Below are 22,040 nucleotides of genomic sequence, written 5' to 3' on the forward strand. Positions count from 1 at the left end.
AAACATGACATTTAATTTTAAATTATAAACTAAAAGCATTCAGAAATGCAGAAAGATTACAAACACGAGAACACGATGAAATGCCTATCTGAAGAAGAGATAAGGAAGCCTCATCCAAAAATTAATGAAACAAGAAATATGCAACCCAATTCTCATTGAAAAGTTTAGACTGATATACAATGGTTCAAAATAATGGCTAAATATTGCAGCTGTTGTAATATATGATCTATGTCATTAATTGTATATAAATGAACTAAATATCGTCATTGTATGTCTATTATTATGATAATGGTAGTAGAAATATTTTGATTTTAGGAATTTCGGGCAAAATTTCTCACTCACATCAAAATTCAATTCTTGTTGGTCAATGTCATGTTTAAAGTAGTTAAATTTTACAAATCTGCCGGCCCTGGAACAATTTTTCCTTTGAAATTATTCTAGTTAAATTTTGTTTTATGGTGTTATTTTGTAACTTTAGTTTTATTTATTATGACTTTCATTTGGTCCTATCACTGAATATCACTTTACAAGTGTTCCAACTCAGAAATAAAATTCATAACAGCCAGGACTAGGAGATTCTAAATTATAACTCAATGTGAAGGAATTAAAAATCATCTCGTAGTGTGGAGGTACACTTCACAAGACACACTTGATAAGTCAAGACATAATGATAACATTTTCGACACTAACCCTAATCCATATTAGGCCTAAGACTTGGATTTTAAAACAATTTTAGTCATAAAAGTAAAAAACATGTGACAAAAAATGATCCATAATGAAATGAGCATATAGGCTAAAAGAATGTGTCATTCTTTTATGATTAAATTTCAGTTTTCGTTTTGCATTTGTATTGTCTGAGGCATGGCAAAGCAGATACTTCTATGACAGAGGAGCTACTGTTAAGCAACTAAAGGCTAGTAATAGAAACATTAGACTCACCTAGCATCTTACTGACATAAGGTTCAATGTCTACATCTTGAAGGTGCTGGTATGTGTGGGCATGGTAAAGTCTTAGTGTTGAGTCTAGTCGAATAGACACCCACACACCATCTCCAAGCCAAGCCATCTGACGAACTTGGCTCTCGCGTCGAGGATGAGCATCCAAAGACTTCTGCAACAAAGAATTGTATTTCATCGTGAAAACACACCAAAGAAAATATTGTAATTATGATGGAAGGAGGAAAAGTTTATGTCTGTAACAGGTCCACTGTCACCTCATAATTGCTCGTGCTTATTTTCTTTGTTCTTTATAGAGTTCGTCCTTTCTGTTAATATGTCATAAAGAGCTTACATTTCCACTCCACTCTTCCATTTTTCTTGTCCCCTCTCCACGTATGACAATTGAAGGTTGTAGACACTGCTCTGATTCAGGATCTATTGCTGACAAATTCGTTTTCTTCTGCTGGGTTTCATCAGCTGCCATGAAAACCTTTTCAAACTTCCTTTTGGTAATTACTTACTTACTTACTGGCTTTTAAGGAACCCGGAGGTTCATTGCCGCCCTCACATAAGCCCACCATTGGTCCCTATCCTGAGCAAGATTAATCCAGTCTCTATCATCATATCCCACCTCCCTCAAATCCACTTTAATATTATCTTCCCATCTACGTCTCGGACTCCCTAAAGGTCTTTTTCCCTCCGGCCTCCCAACTAACACTCTATATGCATTTCTGGATTCGCCCATACGTGCTACATGCCCTGTCCATCTCAAACATCTGGATTTAATGTTCCTAATTACGTCAGGTGAAGAATATAATGCGTGCAGTTCTGTGTTGTGTAACTTTCTCCATTCTCCTGTAACTTCATCCCTCTTAGCCCCAAATATTTTCCTAAGCACCTTATTCTCAAACACCCTTAACCTTTGTTCCTTTCTCAAAGTGAGAGTCCAAGTTTCACAACCACAGAGTACAACCGGTAATATAACTGTTTTATAAATTCTAACTTTCAGATTTTTTGACAGCAGACTGGATGATAAAAGCTTCTCTTTTGGTAATTATTATTTTAAAATTAAAAATGGGCATAATCTCATCAGGTTCCACAAGATATATATAGCTAGCATGCTGGCTTTATAAGCCAGGGGGCCTAGGTTCAAATCCCAATCTATCCTGAATTTATAACTTGTGTTGGGCAATCCCATAGTCCAGGTGACACAGTGGTTTTTTCAAGGATACTCTAGTTCCCCTGTTACATGCCAAAAATTCTCCACCACAACCATCAACATCCTCGTCGTCATCGTCATCATTTGGACTTTATGGAAAAGACTAAAAATCAATTTTATTGTCCAAATTGAAACTGAATATGCAATTTCGAAAAGGGCACATGTTGAATTTTTTTGGCATATAGGTTTTTTCACTGATACGTATTCCAAGTCTACACATCATTTTGTGAGAAAAAGTTGCCTAACTTGCATCAGCATATGCCGCTGTCAGAAATGCTGTCCAATAATAGTTACGAAAAGGCACATCTCTATGTCATCAACAATATATCAATCTCATCGTGCCACAAGTGAATTTAACATAACACAGGTAAATGCAGAAGACATAATCGACTTAAAAAAAATGTCTCACCTCAATTTTAAAATAAAACCGCTTTCTGTAAGAAACTATGTAAAACGAGTATCAAAGAACTAGAAAGTAACATTTCAGTTATCCTCGTTCTATGAATTTGAATTTATCCCTGAAAAACCAGATGAAGTGATCGCAAGATATTACAAAGATAATGATGATACTGCAGAAATGTTGAGTCGAAAAAGTAAAAGATTGTTGATCTCCACTTCCTAACAATACAGACTATTCGTCTTACAATGGTAAAGTACTGATCAACCAATTAAAAATAACAGACATTGTGAAAGTGGAAAAGTACATATCTTAAGAATTCAAAGAGTTTTACCAGGAAATATTGTAGTGACCATCTATGGTGGCCGATGACATGTTAGTATAGGATGTCTTCAGATTGATAATAGTATATTATTTTTCTTGAAATACTTATTGTCATCTAATATTTATTAATGAATAATTTTTTTTTATATTACATCTTGTGTTATTGTTTTCAACATTTTTGTTTTCAATTCTTGCTTATTTATAAAAACAATGTCCATGTATTTCGAAAAGGGGACATCTCCAAAACAAAAAAGCCAAAAAAAAAAATCATACGATGATTCTTAAATATATTTTTTTTCTTTCATATTATATTGTGTTTTGACCTTAAAATGCTAATTGTAAAGTTTTGTTGTCTGGGTACAACGGTTTAAAATTAAATCAGTTTTTTTTTTTTAATTCCTGAACATTTTACTTTTCAGAGACATGCCCTTTCCAAAATTGCACATTCAATTTCAGTCATAATTACCACTAAAAACACGGGTTTGAAATTTTAGACAAACTTATTAATTCATCCCTTCCATAGCTCTAGTAAGTGTAACTCACCTCCACCTGCAAACTTCTGGGATGCAGTACATGTATTTTGTTCCTGTACCCACACCAGACTCTACCATGTACAGCTACCATACAACGAATCGAGTGGTGCGGCCGACCTAAGTCGACTAAATGGTAACTTCCTAAGTCCCACTGACCATCGGAGCCTCGGCGAAATATTGCTACAGATCCATCTGCAAGTGCTGCTAGTACACGACCACTTATATGCCTGCAACAATAATTAACATAAAAACACAGCGTCACTTTTAAGCTATACAACAGCCTGCAAGCAGTGGAGAACATCCCTTTGCTTGGGAGTAATCAGAGTGAGTCAGTCAAGGCTAGACCGGCGCCAGTGGAAAATCGTATGCATAGTAACTGCTGCGCTATTGCAGTGATCAGACTTCTTGCTCGTGTATGTTTCGTGTTTAGTTATGTAAACACGTTCACACAGTGAGGGTGCCGTACCGTACATTTAGAGTGCATAGTGTGTCCATTATGAAATATAGCCTTGAACAACGAGTATTTATTTACGACAACTTTGTGAAACACGAATCTTGGAGAACAGTTGTAACAAACTTCCGTCAGTCATTCCCTGATTCGCTAAACCTTCTAAAGCAATGATTTACAATTTAGTGAAGAAATTCTGTACAACTGGATCAGTATTGGATAAGAAACGAACATGTGTGAAGTGTGTTCTCACTGAGGAGTTGTTAGATGAAATTGGCCACCGATTAGAGAGAAGTCCTATGACATCATCTTGCCATGTAGCTCAGCAGGTAGGGGTGTCACAGTCTTCAGTGATAAGAGGTACGAAACAATTAAAATTAAAACCTTACAAAATTCGTGTAGTTCAGAGGTTAACGGAACCCAATTATCAGAGCAGACTTAGGTTTTGCATGTGGTTCCAACAGTCAGTGTATGATGGGCTACTTGACCCCATCTTAATTTTTTATAGTGACGAAGCATAGTTCCAGTCATTATGCGAACACTCAAAACAATAATTACTGGGGCAGTGAAAATCACACCGTTTTCATGAACAACTGCTACAAGACCTAAATTCGAGCCATTTCAGAGAACGAACTGCTGGACATGCCTTCAGAAGATGTGTAGCCTGCCAGATATCACAAGGACGTAATTTCAAACATGAATCGTGAATTCGATAAGTACATCATTATGCAATACTAACCGCAAAAGCGCAGAATGAATCCTCTGCATATGGTAGCGTCGTTACATATAAATTGGCAGCTGTTAGTGCGGTTAGGAGTCTAGCCCTGGCTGGTTCACCCTGTTCATACTTACTTACTTACTGGCTTTTACGGAACCCGAAGGTTTATTGCCGCCCTCACATAAGCCCGCCATCGGTCCCTATCCTGAGCAAGATTAATCCAGTCTCTATCATCATATCCCACCTCCCTCAAATCCATTTTAATATTATCCTCTCATCTACGTCTCGGTCTCCCTAAAGGTCTTTTCCCCTCTGGCCTCCCAACTAACACTCTAAATGCATTTCTGGATTCGCCCATACGTGCTACATGCCCTGCCCATCTCAAACATCTGGATTTAATGTTCCTAATTATGTCTGGTGAAGAATACAATGTGTACAGTTCTGCGTTGTGTAACTTTCTCCATTTTCCTGTAACTTCATCCCTCTTAGCCCCAAATATTTTCCTAAGCACCTTATTCTCAAACACCCTTAACCTATGTTCCTCTCTCAGAGTGAGAGTCCAAGTTTCACAACCATACAGAAGGTTCACCCTGTACCTTTCAATAATAAAACATGAATCATAATTCTATAGGGAAATCGCCATTTTAATAATAATAATAATAATAATAATAATAATAATAATAATAATAATAATAATAATAATAATGGTTTATTTTAACTGGCAGAGTTAAGGCCATTCGGTCTTCTCTTCCACTCAACCAGTATGATAGAAAATTACTACAATACTATGAATATAACATAATTAATACAATACAATACAATACAATACAATTCAAAGCAATACAATATAAGACAATATAATACATAATTAATATAAACAATGACAATTCTTTTCATCTTCACAACACCAATAAAATAATAATAATAATAATAATAATAATAATAATAATAATAATAATAATAATAATAATAGTAATGATGGTCATACCTAAATTAAATTAAATTATTAAACTCGATCACAATTATAACTTCAATTTGACTGTGCCCGTAAGAAATCGTTTAGCCTTTTCTTGAAAGTGGTTATTGTCTGGCAGCCCCTAATCTTCTGAGGTAGAGAATTCCATTCATGGGGGACTGAGACAGTAAAAGAGGATGAATAGTGGGATGTTCTATAGGCAGGAATTGCTAGGATTTGGCTCTCTTGTGACCTGGTGTTTAGGTTGTAATTGGAGGATAAGTAGTTAAACCGGGAACGAAGATAATTTGGAGTAGAAGTGTGGAGAACTCGAAACAGAAGAGAGAGCGAATGAAGTGTTCTACGGTTACTAAGTCACATGCACTTCAAATTCAAAAGAATGGTGTCATGTGTTACTTAGTCTGAGAAACAACTTGTGAGTTGCTGACAACCAATTGTTGAATGTGATCATACTGAGGGTACAATACACATTAGATGATTACAATATGTATGCAGACAGACACTGGTGACAGAAATAACTTTACAGAAAATTTCCTGACATTACCAATGCTAACAGGACCACGAGAACAAAGTTGTAAATAAAACACAGCCAACAGCGCAGTGTAGCTACAGCAGGACTTGTGTTTCGAGGCTGCATCAAGGTGGGGATCAAATCTCACATGGGCTAACTACGTGGATGGGTTTTTCACTGAGGTTATCCCCAAGTATAAGACGAATGTCAGACAGTCCTTTTGACATTATTTTCTTCCTCAACTCCTTACCCTTTCCCCCTTACTTTCTTCTCTTCTTTTTCCTCTTTTTTCTTCATTTATTCTCACCCTTTCTCTCCTCCTCCTTGAACTTCTTTCTTTCTTCTCCCTCTTAAAGTGGAATGTTTATGCACTTGGCATTCAATAAATCTGGTCACACTTTCTGTTAATACAGTGACTCCATTAATTATAGTAGGCCTTGAATGACTGAAATTATTGTATATTTAAATCAAAATGCTTTCGAATCTAGGCAGTCGTGATGAAACATAGAGTGGAAACAAATGAATGTGACATCACAATGAATTCATTATTATTCGTACACAAATGGGGTGATTAATAAACGTGTAGAGTAAAAAGACAGAAATAATTAATTTAACATACTAGTAGCCTTTGTAATTACTTACCTGTGGTATTAATTCCCAAATTAATCCAATTCTATGTAATGATATATTATTTATTACATTTTCAAACAACTCATTAGCATCATATTGATTAGTGAATTGTTTCGACTATGAATTATTGCATTGTTGTCTCGAGACTAGGCCTTATGGAATGAGGAAGCAATTACGAAGCAGTTGACGTGGAGGCTCAGCTTTGTTAAATTTAAATGCGGGGAATATAAAAGACAGAAATGAAAAGAAATATCGAATTTTTATTTCAAATCCCAAACATCCTTATAATCTAAACAATGCTCACAATAATAATCACGAACTGCACAAACATTTCACGCCATGATAGGAATTCGATTAATCCCCTGTCATTTTTCTTCATTTTCTTATTTTCCTTTCTCCTGCCCTTCTCTTTTGTCTACTTTTCCTTCGTCTTATTTTCTTTCTTTTTTCCATTTAATTACTCACCTTCTTTTCTTTTTCCTTCATCACCCTCTTTTTTCCACTTTTTTCCTTCCTCACCTTTTCTTTTTCTGTCCCTTTCTCCCTCTTTTTCTTATTTCGCCTTTTCTTCTTCATCTTTCCATTTTTATACATTTTTTCTTATTTTCTTTTCTTTCTTCTCCCCTCCTTTTCCTCCTCACCCTTCTCCATTTTGTTTTCCTTTCTTTTCTGTATCTGCTTCTCTTCCTTTTCCACATCTTTTTACTCTTCTTTTCTTACTCATTTTCTCTTCCTTTTCTCTATTTTCCCTCATTTTTTTCTCTTCTCACTCATCTCTTCTTCCTTTGCTCCTCTTCCTTTTCATCTTCCCCTCCTGCTATTCATCTCTTCCTTTTCCTCTGCTGTTCACCATGTGACCAGACTTTATGGCCACCTTAACCTTGTAGATACAGGAATGTTACCTCATTAATCTCAATTCATAAATAATAGTTATTTAAGATACAAGAGTATCGTAACATTGGAAAGTTGTCAAACAAGCCAACCAGTCGAGTATGACACGTATATCATACAACATTTCATCCACTTTGATAAAAAATTAATTTTTTAATAAGAGTAATTTACTATTTTCATTAGCTTTGAACACATCTTTTGTAGAGAGGCGACTCATTTATGTTTATTTTATTAGTTTTGAACACGATACATTTTTGTTTATAACAAAAGTACAGCAGTATTAGGAGAAATACATAAACACTGTTAAAATGAGTTCAAACGAGGATTAAGATATTGAAAATGCTGCAAATTCTGCAATTGAATGATTAGTTCCATTGAAATTCAACATAAGATATGAAGTGGAATATAAAAAATTTGATGATTGGTGACCCAAGAAAAATGTAGGAAGTGTCAGAGAAGGTAATGCTGGCATGCTTTAGTGAGTATCATTATCTAACTAGTTGCATAATAGAAGTATCATTACCTAAGTAGTTGCGTAATGAATGTGTTTACAACATTTTTATTAGTGGTGTAAAGGCCACATTACATAATCAAAGTGGATAAAACTCTTTTACATGCAGTAAATTTACTATATAAGGCCAATACGTATACTTCCTCAATTCGTAGATGAATGTATCTACCTTAGGTTAGGTTTGAGCCCACAACATTTGAATCCAGATGCAAATACGATAATCTTAAGGCCACCAAGAAGAATTATTTTACATTTGACTTTACTACCTTCATTTCAAGTACCAACCATTTTTTTCTAATTTTGGAAAATACAAATAGCTATAAAAGTTAACCTAATACTTACACTATGCTGAGTACAGAGTCCTTGAGACGCACAGAATGCAGACACCGGCGCCATTGAGCAACACCTGAATGTACATAGATGTGGCCATTCTGTGAACCTAACCACATTGTAGGCAACACACTGCTCATCTTCTCCACTTCCTCGTAAAGCACTTCATTTTCTGTAAGGCAAAATATAACTCCGTTATATCAATTATATTATTAATACTACTATTACAAGCAGTCATTCATTCATTCATTCATTCATTCATTCTTCATTCATTCATTCATTCATTCATTCATTCATTCATTTTATTCCATAGATCTTACATGAGCAATGAAACTTTAAGATGTGGAACAAGTCAAAATTTTACAATATTACAATTACAATTTTTACAAATTTTTACAGTTTTACACTTTAGTAATTTTCTACAATTTTTACAATTTTTTTTTTGTCATGAAAATGACACATACTTCTGCATCACGAATTTCACGTGCTCTTAACAATTGATTTCTTTATCATGTTATTGATGACATTCCTGTTCGCAGTCTACTTATTTTACCAATCATTTAGAAGGCATACAAAAATTAATCATTTGCTGTGGATCTAAATAAAAAAGGTAAAATTTTAATTTTTCACACTAAGTAGGAGAGATTTTTCGCTAAAAGAAAAGTAAAATATCTGACTTCAATTATAAACTAATCATAAATAATTATAATGTATAACTGTATTACAAATAATTATTATCTACTGCAACATAAATGTGTAAATAAGAAAAATACTATCAACATTTTATCCTAAGTGTATTTTTTACAGTAAAACTGTTCTTGTCTAGTGCCTTGCATTTGGCAATGAAGCCATTATCTTTTATACATTTTGTACTTATAAGTTTTTCAAACTTATTTGTTCGTTTCTCTTTTTGGGGGTTCCAGTCAAATTCCAATACTTTCCATGTTAATTCATTTCGGATATACATTTTTCGTCTATTTGTTTTTTACACATATATGATCATATTTTAAGCCTCAGGGAATAGAAAATGTCATTTATACACTCCAAATCAACTTTTCTCGAAATTAGGTTTGCCACTAAAATGTAAGAATGTGAAAATCAGCACATGCTCATTCTTAAGATGCGGTCCGCTTAGAAATTTGTAGAAAATCTAACCTGCCAATACTTGCCTCCAAAAATCTTACGTCCTTTAATGATGCTGTTACTGCTTTAGGAACAGCAAAACGATTCATAACAATACAAGATGTAACTGAACAAATTATGGAACAGTCCAAAATAACTGACTTTTTTGTAAAATAACATAATCACATGTTACTAAATGAACATGTTACTAAAGTTTTCTGGATTGGAGTTTGAAATATAATGTATCAGCTAGCCTTCACTCTAAGCAGCTAAGATTTCCTACAAATAATTTTACATTCTTCAAGAATGTGTGTTATAGATTTTAGTACTGTATTACAGACTCAAAAATGGCTCAACTATGAACTTCTAAACTTCTCTTGTGAAATTCTTATTAAACTGACTTAAACACCTTTCTGTATTGTCCTCAAATGCTATTTCAAATGTTATTATAGTCATTTCAGATATTAGTTTTTCTCACTCATGGGTTTTTTTCTTCAGACCCCCAGAAATACGTAAAAATGAAGTTTTACTGTGTGTGCACGTGAAAGAACAAATTAGAAAGCAATAGAAGTCAAGATATTTCAGTTGGCATGGTAATATTTCATGGCATTGGTACAATAATGTGGCATATTGCGAACTATTTTGACTAGTGATAAAGACGGTTTATAATGCTGATGTATAAAAATAGTACATTATGCAACGAGCCTATAATGGTAGTAATTAAGACGCGAGTATGTTTATGAAACGAGCGCAAGAGAGTTTCATAATTTTCATACGAGCGTCTTAATTACCATTATAGTCAAGTTTCATACGACTTTTTATACTCGACCATATTTCTAACTTGAAATTATTCATAAGTATTCATGTTATTCTTATCTGACCGAGGAGCGGAACTGACCTTGTGCAATACCTCGTAAATTGTGAGATGTGCGCAGACGCGAAAGTATTGATTTTTTTCCGAGAAACAAATGTCGACATTGACCTTGATATAATTTAGAGTAATATAAACATTAATCTTGATATAACCTTGAAATTTAATTAGACATTGAAAAACGAGATGACAAATTGAATTTATTTGAATATTATTTACAATTAACGCTAATTATTATAGTAACAGAACTGACTTTATTTCAAATACAGGTGATTTATTGATTTATTGTTGTCTTTCGTTTGCATATCCGAGAATAATATATATTTGCGCTTTCATATTGCTACAATGGTATTTTCTGATTGGTGGAACACCTGAACTTTAATGAATAGGTGTATTTTAATGAGGTCCATTAAAGGGCTGCTACCAGGTGTATAATTACTACATTTCGGCATGGTCGAGCATAAAAGTTATTACTACAATATTTTAATCAAGTCATTAATTATTATCTAACCCCCTCTAAAGATAAAACCATTAATAAGTCACGATATGAAATAGGTAAATAAGAATGTGAATAAATATATAAACAAATATAATGATATAGATAAAAGAAGGGATACATGAGGAACTAAAAGAAGGAATAAATAAAGATTAAACAAAGGAATAAATAAGGACTAAACAAAGGAATAAATAAGAACTAAAAGAAGGAATAAGTAAGGACTAAACGAAGGAATAAATAAGGAACTAAAAAATATATAAATACATTATCTAAAATTCATCAGATTCAGAACATTGTCTCTATGCAATTACATGTAACAATGTAAATCTGTATTTCAGAACTGAAAAGTGTTTCAATTTTTAGTTTTCAGTTTGGGTGTTACAATGCAATAACTCCATTGTTGGCAGCATCTTTTTTCATTTAAAATCCTAAATTACTTACTCGTACCACACTATTCTAATGTCATATTACTCCCAACACACAAAAATAAAGAATAGCAATGGTAAAGGAAGCTTTCAATAGAAAAAGGAGCAACTTCTGCGGACCTCTGGAAAAGGAACTAAGGAATAGACTAGTGAAGTGCTTTGTGTGGAGTGAAAAGAAACGACTAGAAGAATTTGAACTGTGGATATGGAGAAGAATGGAGCATGTGAAATGGATAGACAGAATAAGAAATGAAGCTGTGTCAGAAAGAGTGGGTGAAGAAAGAATAATGCTGAAACTGATCAGGAAGAGGAAAAGGAATTGGCTGGGTCACTGGCTGAGAAGAAACTGCCTACTGAAGGATGCACTGGAAGAAATGGTGAACGAGAGAAAAGTTCAGGGCAGAAGAAAATATCAGATGATAGACAACATTAAGATACATGGCTCATGTGTGGAGACTAAGAAGAAAACAGAAAATAGGAAAGATTGGAGAATGTTGGGTTTGCAGTGAAAGACCTACCCTTGGACAAAAAACTATTAATGAGAACACAACGTAATTTTACAGTTATATAAATGTTACATAACAAATCATTATTCAGTTAAGTCACATGATTCTATGATTCAGAAGTATATATTAAAAAAAATAACTATTCAAGAATGAAAAAAAGTTTGTAATTACGATCAAAAACACAGTCCAATGAATTAAATAATTCCAACATAAGACAACATAGTACTAATCTGTAAGCCAGTGGGAATGATTCAATAGATGTTTATGTACAACAATCAATCACAGCATTCTCTCATATGCTAACCTTTTGGAAGTTCTGCAATTCCATCCCTTACTACACCAGTAACTTCTTTAACTAGACGTCGAGTTGGAGTTGTTGTTTCCATACTTTCACACTCTGAAAGGAAATATCATACGCCCTTTAAGCTCAAAGTAACTGTCATCACTAATTGCAATTTTATTCTACAGAGTGAAAAAAAAAAAAAAAAAATAGGCCAAATTTCAGGATTACTCTTGAAGGAAAACATTTAAGGAAACATTTGTCTGAAGCTTTTGCGTCTTGTAGTTGTGACTTAAAAGATAGCTCTCTAAAAATAGCATGATTATTAGCTCATGTCAGGATATTTAAAACAGGTATTTGAAGTGCACTGAAATACTTTAACACAACTGAAAAATATTATATAAACCAACAGATTTTATAACAGTAGCACGCTTATTCTTAGATGCGTATATTACAACACAAATGAGGTGTTTAATAAGTAAAATGGAATCACAGAAGAAGTCACAGCAATTTTCAGCCAATGTTTGCATCAAATTTCTTATAGTTCAGTCTCACTGTCTTTTTTTGTTTCACTCTGTATTAATCTATATTTACTTGCATGATTTTTTACAACTTTAAGATATTCATCTAAAATTCTGAGGATCAGAAATAAAGGAAATGAACAAGGCAAATTTTAGGAATGCGAACTATGAATGAAAACAAAATAAAAATGTCACGTTAGTATAGTTCCAAGAACCTTCATATTTGACAATGAGGCCACAAATGACAATGACATTAACATGGATTTGTAACTGTACACAAAGTGAAGCTTGTAACTATTTCAGAATAGCACAATTGATGTTACATGAGGTCATGGTGTACTTTTATGATATGTAGCAGAAGTTTTTCAAAGATAAACAAGAACCATTTTAGGAATTTTAACCTACGAATGAAAATTAAATATGACACCTTGAAGTCTAATACTTTTGTGATATGGCCAATACATAACAATGATACCCACTTCTAATAATAATAACAGCTGTGCACAAATTGACACTGTGGAAATTTCAATTGGTAACTTTTCAACTATGACACAATTGCTGTTTATACAAGAGATCATGATGTACAATGTGCTTGGCAATCTTGAATAGGAAAACTAAACGGAAAATATTTCACGTCTGTAATCAAAAGCGAAAATAAGGCAACAAATGTAAAAGCTTTATCAAGTCAAGAGAAATAAATACGGGAGGGGAAAAGAGGGAGGAGAGGGAAGGAGAGAGAGAGAGAGATATATCAGATAGCAGACAAATGTGCACTACATCAACAGTGGAGAGCTGTGTTTCTGGAACAGGGTTTAAGCCAAGTCGCATATGTCGCATTTTGCTACTCGACTTCTAAAAATGCAACAAACTTTGAATGAAAATGTGCAAAAATGCGATAACCACATTGGGCTTCAGAAACGAAGATGGTAATGGAGAAAATGAAATCAGAGATGTGTTTGAACTAATCTGAATTTAAATGAAATGCTAATGGCCTGGGCAATGTTCAAAAAGGTATTCAGCAATACTGCAGATGTTCAGGAATTGATTTCAAAGAGTTGGTGCAATTCATGTAAGTTAAATGAAGAATTTCTTCTAATTGATTTATATAATTCCATCGCATATTGTAAATTGTGAGCAAGGATTTAATTGCATGAATCTTGTAAAAACTGGAATTAGAAAAAGTCTCTGCTAACAATAAGTCTTGAAGGGCTTACTAGTAAAGATTTTCTTTGTTTAAGGTATCCATAAAATAACGTATTTTAATGTGATGTAAATTCAGCAGTAATTGATTCTAAACATATCTACGTCTAATATGATATTGTAAATTTTATTTCCACTCAACAATAGGATTTTATTCTTCCAACAATAATTCCTTTCTACAATTCACCTTAAATGCTCTCGTCAACAATAGGATTTTTACTCAACACAGTATTCGTTATAGAACTCCACTTACGGCAATGACAATTTACTTGGACTATTACGAACAACAATGAACTGTTAATCTTAACTAATATTTACAAAGCACTATTTGCAAATCAGAACTACCAGTTCTCGGTTCACAGTTCTTCTAGCTCAGTCACTCGAGTTCACAGTATCTCGAACCACAGACCTTCAGAGACAGTTCACTGTACTCGAACTCAGGTCCCTCCAACTGCGGTCCACTGCACTCGAACTCAGGTCCCCCCAACTGTGGTCCACTGCACTCGAACTCAGGTCCCTCCAACTGCGGTCCACTGCACTCGAACTCAGGCCTTCGGATGCTGGCACAGTTGCGGACGCACACTCGAGTTGAACTTGCTTGCTCTGGCTTACTCACTGACTGAATAACTGAAACTGAAACTGCTGAGTTCGCTGGCGTTTCTTCTTTTATAGCAACAGCGACGTAGCCTGGAAAGTTCGACTTCTCGAATTATCTCGCACGCTGCTGCTCTTCGGACGGACTTCTCTAGAAGATTCGGGAGGGTCCGTCCCTCCTTCACTCCGCAAATAGCAGTTGTGCGCGCACTCTCCCCTGTCGCGTTGACGTAATACACCCCCTCCGCGCGCTGTCCCTCAGTGCTCCGTGGAGCCGTGTCGGCTCACGCGCGGTCTGCTCTCTTGCGGGACGCTGGTCGTGAGTTCGAATCTCACGTCGCTGTCACAATATGATATGATATATATTTCTCAAAATCTTCGGTCCTGCTGGCCCTTCACATTTCTGTATTCGCGCCAGCATTCCCTTACTTGCACTATTTACAACTTTAAACAAGATGTATTTTGACACTTGAAGCCTGTTCATGTCCCTTCACTTTCACTTGACCATCCTTTGACTTTATCCACTACTATTCTACTTCCCTTCTCTAATTCTCAGTTCCCTTAAAAATAATTCCTACCTTCATAGCTAACTTAATACTTTAAATAACAATACATATAACTTATTTAATATATAAGACCTAACCCTTGTTGACTATTTCACTAAAAACTTGAACTATTATTATATTCACTGTCTAAACTCTTCTCACACAACACATTAGTGCTCATATCCTAGCAACATTGCTTTCACTTTATTTATAACACTATTTAACACTGAAAAAAGTACAACAGCTCACTTCCATTTATCCATTACCTAGCTAACCTACTATTATTTCAACCCACTGATGCACCATTTCCTCAGATTATAGACAGGTTTTTCTCCACTATTGCCCCCTCTTTTCTCACTCCTGGCACACTTTACACACTCACTACTTCCCCTTCTATTCCCCGCATTTATTTTGCTTCCGTTCACCAGTCTCTTCTTTCGTCGGTTCAGCATTCCTCTCTCTCCCCTTCTGCCTTTCTCCACTTCTGTTGCCATCTGATACTATGCTTGTTCCGCTGGCTTGGCCTTGGGGCGACGTCATTACTGGTCGTCTACTAGATGGTGCAGCTGCTGCCTTAGAGTTCACCACCTGAGTGGAATTTGCTGACGATGGGTTCTTTCGACATTCTTCCCTCGCAATCTCCTGAGTCACTGTCCTCATGTCGTCCGCAACTTTACCTTTTCTATTCCTTCCAATATTATTAACAATCTTTTTAACTCTCTCCTTTATCTCTAATCTTTTACTTTCGTCAATATTCTCTCCATTTTCCAACGCATTCAAGTATTCCAAACAAAATTCAACATCAAATAACTCCCCGTTAATTTTCAATTTGTCCTTAATTAATTTTGCATAACGTCCATTATTCCTAGCTGCTTTCATAAACGGCACTAACATACGTCTAATATATTTAGAGTGTGATAAGATGGATTGAAAGCAGTAAAACTCCAGGAAACAAATTATGTAATTTTTTGTTTCTGCATACTTTATTAATTTTATCTTTCTGCACAATTATATTGCACAAGCATTTCGCAATTTGCACAAACACTAATTTTTCATTTGTGCATTTTTGCAACAATTATTTATTCCCTAGCTTAAATCCTGTTCTGGAACAAATGCAGGCATGTTCATGTGTCATGGAAAAGTAGTGAGAAAAGGGGAGAAGCAATGGAAGATGCAAAATCGATATGGAATGAATATTCATCTGATGAAACAACTTGTAATCTAATAACATCAAGAGGAAGAGAGACGAAGAGGATAAATGATAAAGACGAGGATGACAAACAATCAATCAATCAATCAATCAATCAATCAATCAATCAATCAATCAATCAATCTTTTTAATATAATCAGAGGGATGCTGGTACCATAGAATCTGCTTTAGTTCACTGTAGCCTTCAGTGAGGTTTCTCCTACCAAATGAGGGTACTTCATCGATATTCATTATAAATGTCTATCACCAATACCTAGAGTTGAGCTGTGGTCAGTATGTGTTGCAGATATGAATCTTGGGGAACTGGTACTGATGACTTTAATTTCCTTATTTTATGTGCAGATCTTCTTCACGATTATGCCACAGACAAATAGAACTATTGAAAATGTGAAATCAGTGTAGATATAACTTGACAATGTAACCAGTTCTGGCTCTTGTTAAAAACGTTTAAATAATTATGTCTTGGCAAATTTTTTTTATATATTTAGGTCATTGGTTTCTTTTGCACAGCTTGTAAAACTATTCCTTTATCAGAAGAGAGCCAAATACTGATCCATAGGTTTGAAAAATGACAGTTGACTGAAGCAAAGACACTGGATAAAGACAACATTGACCAAAGTCTTGGTTACAAATGCGTTATCTGTTTCGCAATGTTATCAACTTTCTCAGGTATACCACGGTGGCTAGGTATCCACTAAATTTTATTTTCTTTTGAAAATTCTTGAATTTAACATGTGTTATTGTATTATTAATTGTGATTTAACCAGTCTTATCAATTTATTGAGAGTACCAAATTCATACATGATTTTGTAGATTTTTTCGTGATGTACCAGCATAAACGTGTTTGAAATCAAGTAGGCCTAATGTAATAGTTCCTAAGTGCAGACACAAACCTCATAATGCTGCGACTGAGTATTACTGATCATATTATTTTATGCAATCCTTTATCAGTAGTGGCAGTATATTTCCTTCAAAATTCATAGAATCATGTGTTTTCTATGTAGTAAAGTATGTTAAGAACCCAACAACAAACGTTTTTGCAAGATGCACACAAAACTACTGAGAATGATACAAAAACTCACCTTTGTTAGTTGAAGAATCACTTGTAGGATGGCTGCTGCCTGTTGCACAACTTACAAATGAAATGTTTCCTATGTCTCCTTCCTGTTCTCCAGGATCATCTTCTTGCGCCTCACCATCTACTATAACTTCTGTTTCTTCATTTGTCTTTTCTTTTTCCTTCTCTTGTTGCTCTGTCACCTCTTTGTTGTTCAGTTCTGTGTAGTCTGTATCACTTGATGCATAATCACTTTCACGAGCTCCTGAAATTAAACATTTCGTTTTTTTTTTTACAGTTACAGTACACAGCAATTTTTTTTGTAAACATTGCAAAGTGTAGGTTATTGTAACTGGGTTATATCCATTTAACATTTTCTTTCTTAAATTTCACTGCGTGTTGGATGTGTTCTTCAGCACTGGAGGACTCCAGTATAACTTAATCACTATATTTTTGTGATATCATCAGTCACTTGACACATTTCACGTTAGCTAAAAGTGTCTCACTAGAAGTTGTAATATCTCCGTGTTTTGGTGTTGTTGCAGTCTTTTCTCGTGCTTTTGCTATAACTCTGGACTTCTACAACAACAAATGCAATATTGAAATCCTTACGGATGTCACTGTTTTCTATGCAACTCATATGTATATCATAAAAAGATTTAGAGTGATAACTGAAAAATTAGGACACCTGGGACTTCAATTTCTTTGGTAATTTTGAAATTTGCAATAAATCCAAAACTATGTATTCAAATAACCTCAAATTTGGTGGGTGTCTTTCTTTTAACCATCCTAATTAATACTAAAAATATAGTGAAAATTGGTTGAAAAAACTTTTTGAGCTCGGTAGGGTTCTCTTGACTAACACTTTAACATTGATCAGGTACGTCCATTACCAATTATAAAGCTTATTTTCATTCACCCCTCTCAAATACATAAAAACGTTTTAGCTAATTAACGCTATTTCTTTAACTAATTAATACTATAAAATGCTATTTTTTAAATATTCTTGCTATAAATATAGAAAAGTAATGCTATAATTTCATACCTCATTATTATTATTATTATTATTATTATTATTATTATTATTGTTGTTGTTGTTGTTGTTGTTGCTACTATTATTATTATTGGAGGATAATATTAAAATGGATTTGAGGGAGGTGGGATATAATGATAGAGACTGGATTAATCTTGCAAAGGATTGGGACCGATGGTGGGCTTATGTGAGGGCAGCAATGAACCTGTGGGTTCTTTAAAAGCCATTTGTAAGTAAGTAAATATTATTATTATTATTATTATTATTATTATTATTATTATTATTATTATCCGTCCTATTCAGCCGAGGCTTCGTATGAGACTTGAAAGCAATGTAAAATGGACGCCTAATGGGTTGCTAGCCCAGAAGGGTTTAATTGGTGGGGTTCCCCTCAAGCTTTCGATAGAGTTAATCAAAATAAATTATTTCAGGTGCTAGCAGATGACCATGTCCCCTAGCAGCTTTCAATTAACATTCATAACATTTACAGCAGTTAGAACCAACAACAGACTTTCAGATTGACAACAAATTCATAGCAGAGTAAGACAAGGTTGTGGCCTATCTCCATTACTTTTCATCATATATATGAACAAAATCATTAAAGACTGGAAACAGACGTGTCATGGTTCAAAATCTATCAGTCGAAATTTACAGTCTGATAGTCTACTCTTTGCTGACGATTTAGCCCCAGTTGCATGCAATGAAGATGAGCTTCAGTATTCAGTGCATAATCTAAATATGATCAGCGCAAAATACGACATGGAAATCAATATTGAAAAAACAAAAGTCATGGCATTTCGTGGGAAATATCTTGTCGCAAGCAAAATTTGCTTAAACAACAAATTAATAGAAAGAATAAATGAGTTCACGTATCTTGGCGATAATTTAACATTTTTTGGTGAAACAAATAATAACTTCTAAAATCTGCAAATACAATAAAACAATGGAAATAATTAACAAAATTATGAAGCCTTCCCTAGTAAAGTGACACACAAGAATACGTTTGTATAAAACCTTAGCTAGATCTGTATTATTAATTAGGAACATTAAATCCAGATGTTTGAGATGGGCAGGGCTTGTAGCATGTATGGGCGAATCCGGAAATGCATATAGAGTGTTAGTTGGGAGGCCGAGACATAGATGGGAGGATATTAAAACGGATTTGAGGGAGGTGGGATATGATGATAGAGGCTGGATTAATCTTGCACAGGATAGGTACTGATGGAGAGCTTATGTGAGGGCGGCAATGAACCTGCAGGTTCCTTAAAAGCCATTTGTATCTAAGTAAGATCTGTATTATGTTACGTAAGTGAAGCATGGACAATGAGAAGTACAGATATTAGCAGAATAACGGCCAGTGAAATGAAATTTATGAGAGCAACACTAAGATTAAGTCACTTGGACCGCAACAGAAATGAGGATATCATGCAAGAACTAAGAATTCAATTACAACCAGTCTTACAGTTTATAAATAAGTACCAGCTGCAGTTGAAAAACCATGTCCAATGAATGAATTGGACTAGACTTCCAAAAGCCATGCTTGAATATCGTCCCCAAGGAAAGAGATCTTTATGCTGTCCAAAAAAAAGGTGGACCAAGAATTACTCACTGAGACAGTAACAGGCCTTATACTTGTTTGGATGATGATGATGATGATGATTATGATTATTATTATTGTTATTATTATTATTATTATTATTATTATTATTATTAATAATAATAATTCAATATTGGCAATGTCTTACTGTATGTAATTCATCAATTAAATTTATCATACGTATGTACACAAATTGAAAATGATTTATATAACTTTAAGTAGAGATGGGAATTTCATGCACTATAAAATCCCAAAATATGCATGCATTCATGCACTGGCAAACTATGAAACATGCACGATCAAGCAAAATAGTACGTTATGCAACGAGCCTATAATGGTAGTAATTAAGACGCGAGTATGTTTATGAAACGAGTGCAAGCGAGTTTCATAATTTTCATACGAGCGTCTTAATTACCATTATAGGCAAGTTTCATACGACTTTTTATGCTCGACCATATTTCTAACTTGAAATTATTCATAAGTATTCATGTTATTCTTATGTGACTGACCTTGTGCAATCTCGTAAATTGTGAGATGTGCGGAGACGCGAAAGTATTAATTTTTCCGAGGAACAAATGTCATTGACCTTGATATAATCTAGAGAGTAGAATGAACATTAATCTTGATATAACATTGAAATTGATTTAGACATTGAAAAACGAGATGACAAATTGAATTTGAATATTACTTACAATTAACGCTAATTATTATAGTAACAGAACATAACCTTCTGCGACAGTATTGGATTTCCAGCCTCCGTGACGTTTCGCTAGTTGTCTTTCGATTGCATATCCAAGAATAATCAATACTTGCGCTTTCATAATGCTAGAATGGCGTTTTCTGATTGGTTGAAGAACTGAACTTTAATGAATAGGTGTACTTTAATAAGGTCCATTAAAGGACTGCTACCAGGTGTATAATTACTACATTTCGGCATGGTCGAGCATAAAATACATTAAAATATGCACTTTCATTTTTGTTCCAAATTTCTTATTTCATTTCCCTTTTCTTTTTGCACAGTTAATAATTAACAACATTCCTAAATTGGTTTCTGTGAGGTTCCTGCGCTTGTCAGTCACCATGTTTCTGTAGGCAGAGAATGACTTCACTACATCGCAAGATGTTATGGGTGCAAACTTGAATGAACCTTCCTCTGTTATTTAGTTTTTTTTTCTTTTTCTTCTTCAGTCCTGATTCCTGAAGCTAAAATATGGGACTTAAGAGTCGAGAAACTGAGATGTGCATTCAAAACCATTAAACATGCATTTCAATTGAATAAATGTATATTATATGCATGATTAAGCTAGAAATTGCTTAAATATGCATTATGCATGTTTTTATCCCCAAAAAGGCCAAAACATGCAAATATGCACGGAAAAAGTACACATATGTTGTTGTTATCTAATGCCAGGCTTTGGCAACGAAGCCATTAGCGTTCTTGCTCTCCAATATTTCTCTGTGGTGGATCCATCAGGTAGAACTTCACAGGTTTGTAGATGATCTTCAGTCATTTCTTCTTCTGTGTTGCATAGAGGGCAATTTGGATTTGTGCAAATTCATATTTTATTCAAGTGTTTGGCCAAATAATCGTGTTCTGTAAGCAGTATGAATTTTGCTACTGCAGATTTACGTGGGATTTCTGGAATAATTTCTGTTTTTTTTTATTAAAATGCTCCATTTTTTATCTTTGGCTTTGGTACATAGTGGTTTTGTTTGATTTTATATTTATTTTTAATTAGTCTTTTGATGGATGTAAAAGGTAGGCTTGTATTTGTATTCTGAATTAAATTGGATACTTTTTTGGCAAGAAAGTCAGCAGTTTCATTTCCAGCAATTCCGCAATGTGCAGGTATCCATTGTAATTGAATTCTTTTCTGTAGTTTTTGAAGTTGTTGGATCATTTTGTGACTTTCTTTAATTTGGATTGACATCATTTTATTTGAATTTATTGCATATAATGCTGCTTTAGAATCAGAGAGAATGACAGCATTTTGAAATTTATCTATTCTGTACAGTAGGTGTTGGAGTGAGATATGAATAGCCATTATTTCCATTATTAACCTATTATTAACCTAAAAGTACACATATTTGGAACCGGAAAGTAATGAAATGGATAAGTACTAAGATTGATCTATGTCCTGTGCTCCTATAAGAAC

At 34.3% G+C, this 22,040-nt stretch overlaps 1 protein-coding gene across 15 annotated transcripts in view; it reads right to left on the reverse strand.

The window, feature by feature from the left end:
• Nucleotides 1-22,040, reverse strand: part of syd (JNK-interacting protein syd) — a 154,912-nt gene that overhangs the window by 46,586 nt on the left and 86,286 nt on the right. For 14 of the 15 annotated variants that reach the window (XM_069832345.1, XM_069832339.1, XM_069832352.1 and 11 more), the window contains 5 exons: nucleotides 17,280-17,519; nucleotides 12,152-12,244; nucleotides 8,440-8,599; nucleotides 3,423-3,639; nucleotides 940-1,111 (listed from right to left, as the gene is read on the reverse strand). In XM_069832345.1, coding sequence (XP_069688446.1) covers nucleotides 940-1,111; nucleotides 3,423-3,639; nucleotides 8,440-8,599; nucleotides 12,152-12,244; nucleotides 17,280-17,519 — 882 coding nt within the window. The remainder of the gene's footprint in view (nucleotides 1-939; nucleotides 1,112-3,422; nucleotides 3,640-8,439; nucleotides 8,600-12,151; nucleotides 12,245-17,279; nucleotides 17,520-22,040) is intronic. The other variant, XM_069832348.1, reaches the window with a different exon arrangement.

This window comes from Periplaneta americana, chromosome 8, assembly GCF_040183065.1.
Source record: "Periplaneta americana isolate PAMFEO1 chromosome 8, P.americana_PAMFEO1_priV1, whole genome shotgun sequence".
Taxonomy (NCBI): domain Eukaryota; kingdom Metazoa; phylum Arthropoda; class Insecta; order Blattodea; family Blattidae; genus Periplaneta; species Periplaneta americana.